At 39.5% G+C, this 8722-nt stretch overlaps 1 protein-coding gene across 6 annotated transcripts in view; it reads right to left on the reverse strand.

Moving 5' to 3' along the window:
• The window catches only part of kcnk4a (potassium channel, subfamily K, member 4a), a 28067-nt gene extending 19392 nt beyond the window's left edge, over nucleotides 1-8675 (reverse strand). For 2 of the 6 annotated variants that reach the window (XR_014875964.1, XM_085171894.1), the window contains exons 1-3: nucleotides 2779-8675; nucleotides 714-831; nucleotides 113-282 (exon numbers count right to left, since the gene is read on the reverse strand). Coding sequence is in view for 5 of the 6 variants with exons in the window: in XM_085171894.1 (XP_085028020.1) it covers nucleotides 113-282; nucleotides 714-831; nucleotides 2779-2967 (477 nt within the window). In the remaining variant the exon portion in view is untranslated. Of the gene's footprint in view, nucleotides 1-112; nucleotides 283-713; nucleotides 832-1759; nucleotides 2647-2778 lie in introns of those variants that run through there. The other 4 variants (XM_085171915.1, XM_085171904.1, XM_085171928.1 and 1 more) reach the window with 4 other exon arrangements.
• Between the last annotated feature and the right edge of the window lie 47 nt (nucleotides 8676-8722).

Raw genomic sequence — 8722 nt, forward strand, 5'->3', positions numbered from 1 at the left:
CAACTTAGAGAGAACCAAACAGTTTACTGCGTAGAGCACTGATAAGAAGTCAGTGCCTTGTAGGTTTAAAGCTGTTTACTCCTAAGTTTTTTGGCTGATGGGCAGGACAGACCATTCTCACCAGGAAGAGGGTCTCAATCTTGGCCACAGCTCTCCGCAGCACCGTGCCCATGTGGTCGCCCACTCCAGCGAGAAGTATGCCAAACATGGGGATGCCCACCAAAGCGTAGCACACGCAGAACAACTGGCCGTAAGGCGTCCGAGGTGAGAGGTTCCCAAAGCCTGTTTGAAGGATTAATCAAAAAGACATGACGCTAGTTATAAAAGCTGACATGCACAAACAATTTAAAGAGGGACCATGTGTAATTATTTTAATTAGTAGGGCGTATTAGAAAATATTCATCAGCTGTGACTCTACAATTCATGAATACTTTGTTGACCAGAAAAATAAGCTACAGTTTGATCACATTTTAAGTAGTGTGTCTTTGAAACAAGGACATAAATAAGCTCTAGTGTGACATTTATCAAGCCATAAAAACATCTACAGGCTAAATCCTTGCAAATTTAGATGATACCAAACTACATTTAAATGCTTCAGTGAAAATAATGCAGGTAACACTTTCTCAGAAAAGAGAATCTCAACAGTGCATCAGGTGGATCATTTTGTCACTCAGAGAGCAATGTTTCCCTTGCAGGTGAGCTCTGTCACTTACCTATGCTGGTGATGATGGTGCCACAGAAGAAGCAGGCAGACGCGATGTCCCAGCGGGTGGTCAAGTTGGCAGGAACTCTGCTCACATTCAGGCCTGCCTCGACTGCAGACATCAAACCCTGAAGGAATTTAATTTTTTATCCAAGTTTTATCTATTTGTTCATTTTATTTACTCACATTATGTGTGTATTTATAATGCATGGACCTCGTAGCGTACATAAAGAATGATATTAAGTAAAATCTGGAAAATAAAAGCAGCATGTGGTAAACAGTAGGAACTTAAAGAGAATATCTCTGTGCTACTGAATACTTTGGCCTGAGAGGTATATGTAATCTAAAGCTTTATATATATATATATATATATATATATATATATATATATATATATATGAGGGGTGCAACGATACACAAAATTCACGGTGTCAGGGTATGATATTTTTTCGATACAAAAAAATGTTCATGCCTTTTTAATTTGTCATTTATTAAAATTATAAATATATATTTTAACTCAAAAGTACAGTTTTTAAATTTAATGTTGCTGAAACAACAAAAATAATTAAAAAAATAAATCTGATTGAGAAATCACTTATCTTCGGAAAAGAGTTTATTACAGAGAAATGGCTCTTTCCAAAATAAAAGCTATACTATACCTTCTTCTGGGGTATATTCTCAGCAGCATATTAAACATATCAGGGCTCCATAAGGAGAATCATGTGCTAACTGCTGTCTAAATGACTGGGGTAAAGTTTGTAGCATGCCTGCTTGTTGTTTTTGTCTGCTTCCACTTGTCTTTGCACTAGGATGATGTCAGCGTAAATGTGCAGTCATATTCATTGTGTTCCCACTAGTGCTGTCAACGTTAATCTGAAATGACGTTAACGCCACAACACGGCAAATCTCCGTTTACGAGTTACCGCGGATCGCCCGTGCGTGGGGCTGGACTGTGTCAACATGTTAACGAACTGCGCTAACGCACTAGTTCCCACCAATTGAGCATTGCGTGGCACATCCGACATACTGTTTTACTTTTGCCCATGTGGCGCTTACCATCAGGGTCATGCTTCACATGAAGACCAAGATAGTTCCAAACGCCAGATCTGAATGAGGGTGGTGGAGGTTCAATTTCGGGTAGCGTTGAGGCAGTTGCCATGTTGCAACGAGCTTAACTTCTGTCTCGCTAGCTTGCGCTGCGCTCAGTGGATCTGCGCTCGACAGTGCAGCCTAGGCGGAGTAGTCGAACGCAGATCCACTGAGCGCTCAACACAGACAGCATGGTCAGAAGAAAAGTTGATAAAATAAAATTTTTTGTATTGTTCGATACATATGCATACCGAACCGAAAGCACTGTATCGAAGGTTCAATATCGATAGAGTATTGTTGCACCCCATATATCCTGCTGTTCAAAACTTCTGTTTCCCTTCTGTCCAAGGGACAGCCAATCAGAAAAAAGATGGTTAAAAGGACAGCTTGTTTAATGTGAGATTAAGAAAAATACATGTAGTCTGGAGGATTATGTTACACTCGAATTCAGACTTTGTGAAGCTCAATTTCAAATTAAAACATTCAAGTTACAAAAGCCCATCTGGTTTGAGCGATAATGTTACTACAGCAATTTAGTTATTTACATTTACATTCAGCATCTTTAATTTGCTGTTAATCTAATACAGACTGGAAGCTTCGGCCTTCTGACGGCACACTTCTAAATATTTACTCACTAATGTTATACAGTGTGCACTTTAAAACAGCTCAGTTGTGCTGACATAACTTCATTTACATGGAAACAAATCGAGTAAGCCTAAAAAATATAAATACTTCAGTGCTGCTTACTTTGACCACCTATCCCACACAGGTGATATGACCCCAGATATTTCTGTTTTGTTTTTTCCTATTTCCGTTTTTCCTAATTCCGTTGTGTTTTGTGAGCTTTTGCAGCGTTTTTCTTATTGCTGGTGTTTACTTAAGTTGCAGTCCATTTGGCCTCTCAGGGCCACCGTAAATAAACCATATTTTAAAGCTGCTTCAGAGTGTGAGTGGGATAATAGTGACCGTACTGTGTCCACTGATACCTGTACAAGCTCGTGAAAGTCCGACTCGGTGACGCAGTAGTTTTTCATGAGGAATTCTTTCTTGGTTTCAAGCAGCTTTTCATGTGCCAAGGTCTCTGTGGGCTTTTCCAGGGTGACAAAAACAAACGCTCCCATCACCAGGTACAACATGACTCCCACCAGCAGGGTGGTGAGGGTAGTGCACCGCATTTTCTCCCCGTCTTTCTCCCTGCCCCTCCAGGGTTAAAGGGTCTCAGCTCACAGGTCCAGATATGGTTGGGATCTCAGTCAGGATACAACTGGCCATAAACAGGAAGTTCCTTTAGAGAGGTGCTACATGTGCGAGCACAGAAATATCTTTAAAAAAAAAAAAAAAAGCACCACAAGTGTTCTTGGAAGACATCTGTGCATCAGGCCCAAACCTGAGAGTCACTGACACGAAACGTGACAAACTACTAACATGGTGGAAAATAAATGACAAGCAATTTAATTTAGTGAGACTTTCATGGCTTAATTAGTATGACTGTTGTTAGACAGGTGATTGAGTGAATCCAGGTTGTAAAGTGTTTACTCTTACAGTTGGCACACAGTGTGGATGTTTCAGAGCTGTTGCACAAATCGTTTTCTGCATTAAAGGTGGGTCCTTAAGCCACACTGCATGTACACTGAGCGACTCGCTGGTCTTTTAATTAACATTCAACTAGTCCAGATTGTCCAAAAGCAGAGCTGTCACTGATGCGAAAGCTATTGTAAGAGGAGGAATACGTGACAAACAAGCCGCCCTCTTTCAAGTTTACAGTGTTATAAGACTCCAGATGTTCGTGTCGGTGGTTACTTCCCAATGTTATACAAGATTTGATTACAAAATTGTTCTTTAAAAGCTTTTTGAATGAAACAGACTGGATTTTTTTTTGTTTGCCCTCGTTTCTGAAGCCCTCGGGTAAGATTAAAAGGTGAGGCACAAAAGAGCATTCATGATGTTGCACTATGAGAAATAGCAAACAATCTGTTACAAGGCCAGCTGATGAAAATGACTCACCATAGACCAACATTTACTTGCCAATTGATTCTGGATTTTTTTTTTTTCAGCATACATGTAAAAAGTAGATGAGATAAATATAAATATGAGCCCTAATTTCAAGTCACAGAGATGCCTGTCCAGCTGTTTCCTCAGGTTACACTGAGGAAAGATGGCAGGTAAAATCAGTAGACTGACAACTTTGCTTAGACAAAGATCATTTCCACTGACGCAGTGTGAGATGTTACTGACGTTGGGACTTGTTTAACTTGGAGTGTGACAAGAGACACTCCCAAAAACAAACCATATCTTAAACCCAAATTGAGATGTGGTTCTTTGAAATGGAAAAAAAAGGTGCTGCGCTTTAAGAAATGCATCCAGCATGATCATAGTCTAATACAGCAGCAGCGATACTGTCCTATTGAAAGGAGCTATTCAAAATGCTTTCTGTAGTCTCCATGATAATGAATGTTTTATAACTGAGAAAAATAATGAAGACAGTACCTTAACTCTCTGGAGTCAGGAGCTCATCCCATGTTAAAACTCTAGAAATCAGCTGATAGAGAAATATCGAAACTCCTTCTTTTTCTTCCTCTTCTGCTCGCTCTGCGACGCCTCCAACGTCAGGGTTCAGGAACGGATGATTGCGTGTCCATTTCCTTCCCCTTCAAGCCATTTGAACACTTTCAGGTGCACAGAAGTACAGACTAGTTCAGGTCAAAAACAATCAAGTATCTAAAGTGTAAATCTATCAGAGTAGTTCCAAACTGGCGTATCTCCTCGATTCTTTTTCAGCAGGGTATGGGTGGCATTAAATAAATGTTCTCATTGCAGGGTGTTTGTCATAATATCTGGAAAAAACTGACACACACCAGGCTACCCTGCCAGTGGGTGCACAAATGATTACACTTTGCCAGAACTCCAAACATACATCTTGACATTAATCGAAAACATGGTTAGGTCTTATCTTCATTTGGCTACTTTGAACCGTGTTTACCTTTGAGTCAGATACCCAGAAAAACAGGACTGGGATTTAGGAGCTTCATGCTTTGGGTCGACTGGCCCCGGTCGTCTCCACGTGGACCATGACAGTGTTCTGAGATTTCCCAGAGTTTGGCCAACTGTTAGCATTCTGCGCTAATGGACTGCTGGCTTTGGTTTGTGTGGACAGTCTAAATCTCTGTCCCTGGCGTCAGCATCAGCAGATTATTAGTTATCACAGTCTAAACCTACGCAGGCATATTTTTATATTTTGCTAAGATGTGAAGTGAGGGCGACGGAGAAAGAGACGGCATGCGTCTGACAGACTGTGATCTAATCCCAAGTTAAACAATGCTGCAGGTGGGGTAATAAATCATACACAGAGCTGTTTGGAAAGAGGCACAAAGCTGGAACAAGATGTGTACATGCTGTTCTTCGGTTTGCATGTAAGGCAGGTGTAGAAAAGAAATCCAACCCAGGGATGTCAAACTTACTTCACATCATTGGCCACATACAGCTCACTTTGATGTGAAGTGGGTTGAACCACTTAAACTACATGGTAAACATGTAAAGTTACAGAAAAGGTTTTAGTACTTAATTGCTGTCCTATAAGTATAATTTAGAATATAAGGTTTTCATGAATTAATTTCCTTGTACTTTGGTGTTGAATGGATGGCAATGCGGGGTCTTAAGCAATAGGAAAAGCTGAAAAACTTAAAATATAGTTAAAAAGTTCAAATTCCATGCACTCCACATTTTCTAAGCTGTCCAGTATTGGAGTCTTTGCCAGGTTGATTTATTTGACGTTATGTTTGACACCCCTAGTCTAACCAAACAGGGTTAAACTAAAGTACTGGTCCTCAAACTCTACTCAAAAATGCCGTCTCTCACCAACAATAAAAATAATCCAAATACTTCCAATTTAAAAATGCTGTTAATAGCATGACCTTGCCCACAGGCTCACAGCTTAAGAAACAAGGCACTTTGTCCTGCAGACAAAGCCGAAGAAAATTCTCGCTTTATATGAATATGAATAGCCTTTATTGTCATTGTACAAGGTACAACGAAATTGGAGTGCCACTCCCTTGGTGCAAAATGCAATAATAAATATAAATATAAAATATAAAAAGTACAATAAAACAACGATATATAAAGAATAGCAACATTCATATAATGATAGTATGAATAGCAGCATAATATAGTGACAGTGGCAAGTATGGTATAGTTAAGTTATATAAGTTATATCTTTCTCCACTCAAACACATTTAGTTAATTTTGGAGGTTTGAGCTCCAGTTTGCAGGATAATCTACGTGCATCTTTTTCTGTGTGCTCCACCTGAATCTCAGTTTAACACATGTACACGTAGCAAGGAGAGTTTAGAAAACAGGGTGCAGTATGAAACGTACAAATCCAAGATGTAAACTAGAAACTCTTAGTGAAGCTGGAGACCTCTGTCACACTATAAAATGAACAACACTTTGCATCGTAAAAATATTCAAGTATAAATTCTCATCATCAAGTAGTTCATAAAGAAAACTCTTTCTGGAGTCTCTGAGACTAAGTATTAATAGTCCTAAAATATATCTTTTTGGTTTTCTGTTATTGGAGTTTTATAAGAATTCGTAACAGTTTGTCAGGGTCAGGAGTTGTATCTCTCAAGGGTTTAATCGATCTAAAATATTAATAACATCACATTGTACAAAAACATGCCGTCCATTTCTTTGTTTGAAAGACTTCAGGGTGTTTATTCATAGTTTGTTTAATATAAAATATGAGTGTTTATTCATTGATGCTATCACTGCTTTAGTTTGTGTCACACAGAAGATTTGCCACTTTGGAAAGCTTTTTTTTAAGAAAACATATAAGGAAAAAAAATCCAGATTTTGTGATTACTGGGTTGTATTAAAATAACTACAGCAGTGGAGTCTGTAAAACCCTAAAAAAGGACATAGCAAAGATGATGCTAACAAGACACTGGGGCTTTGGTGACTGCATTATTTGTACTGCATGAAATTAACACAAAAAGGGAAAATCAATCAACACAAGTATCTGCCACAGCTGGAGAAACAAAGATGTTTTCTCACCCATAAACCTGAATCAGCCTCCAGAGATGAATAGGATTGTCTGTGGGTAAGACTGTAGTATCTGCTAAAGAATTTACAGTGTGAGGAGAATATAAAGCTCCTTTAGATGTAATTACCCCCCTAAAGAATTCCCCTTTTTAAAAGTGAGCCAACACTGACGTCAGAAGGAGATCACAGGGTACGACTCTGGATCTCTGGTTTCATGCTCTGGGAAAAAATGATCCACAGAAATAATGACAGGACTGTTTGGGGCTAGAGAAGCAGCATTTAAAAAAAAAAAAAAAAAAAAAAAAAAGATAAACTGCCTGACATTTTGCTTTGAGGCAACAAATCTAAGAAAGAATATTTCCAATGAAATGCTTAGCAAACAGAGTAAACGCACATGTAGGAACACTGACGCATAAATCTCAAGAGTGACTTTTGCTGTTAAATTACTATTTTGTCTGCAGTGTCAGCGTTTAGACCACATAAGCTGGAGCAGGAGGACTGATCATCTCTTTTTAAAATCAGTGTGACAGTCTATACATGTAAACCGACTTTTAAACCACACACTAAATGACAAACCTGAAATCAACAGACCAGTCTCTCCTCAAAAAGCACTAACATTATAGCTCAAGGTTCGTCCCCTGAAAGACACTGCTGCACATCTTACCTTCAGTTTGGAGAAATGTTGCTGTCCAAGTTCATGCAGCACAAGTTGTTTCACTTCAGCACTGAAGGAGCTCTGTGTGTGTGTATGTGTGTGTGTGTGTTGTGAGAAGGCACTTGTGCATGTGTGTTTTCTCCTTGGAAGGTGTTTCCCCATTCCCGTGACTCTACATCACTCTGACAGAGGACAGCAGATTGTTTGAGGAGGACGAGGAGGAGGAGGAGAAGGGGAAGATAAAGGGGCAAGGCGTGAGAGTGGATGAGGAGTCTATTACAGTGCTACGAGTGTGATTAAGTGCCGTCAGCGCAGAGGTCCCGGAGTTTCCTGAGCTGGATCTGGGTGGGGGCGGGGAGGTTCGGCTCTCTGATTCCTTTATCTCGCCATTCTCTCTCTTTTTAAGGAGCAAAGAGACACTTGTTTCTTCACAGTCAGTTACTGCAGACACAGTTTTTCATTCACGAGGGGCAGAATTGTATCATTAAACAACACAGGCTCTAAAGTTGGAAAAGAATAACTCTTCAGTTCAAGTGTTTGATTCAAGTCTGCTTCTTGTAAGCTTTCAGCACCTTGTCAACAACACATTTGTGACCGAAAGGCAAAGGGAGAGGACTTTGGTAATTGCGGAAATACTTATGTGATTTAACCAAGATATTCCACTTAAAAAACACTTTGAGGCTCTCTTCATTGGACCGGGGCACTCATTTAGACTTAATTGTAGGCAAGCAGTAAAAACAAAAATATTCTCTCACACAGCTAACTAAACAGACCTTGAAATACAAAGCACACAGCCCAACATAGCGCTCAGAGAGACAGCGGTTTAATAAAAGCAAACCTTTTATTCTAATCACAAACACAACACAGATACATTCACATAAAAGTGTCCAAAACAAGGCAACAAATACAATTTAAGTTTCCCCACTCAGGGTCACACCTCGGCGCCAAAAGACTACAGATCCCAGAGTTGTGAAGGCGGCTGAGAGTGAGGTGAGGTGTTTGCGTGTGTGTGTCACAACTTTACACCCAAAAAGTACTCTACCATTAAATAAAATGTAAACATAAAAACAAAAATCGCTCCATTTTAAACAAATGTGACGCAAACTAAAAATCACTGGAGGAAAGCACAGCCGGGATTAAAGGAGAGATTCACTGTTTTTAATATAGTTTACTTTAAAATTATACTCATATCTTGTTATCTATATAACAAAATAAATGGCCACTTCCTCCTGTCCTTA

Source organism: Neolamprologus multifasciatus, chromosome 2 (assembly GCF_963576455.1).
Source record: "Neolamprologus multifasciatus chromosome 2, fNeoMul1.2, whole genome shotgun sequence".
NCBI lineage: Eukaryota > Metazoa > Chordata > Actinopteri > Cichliformes > Cichlidae > Neolamprologus > Neolamprologus multifasciatus.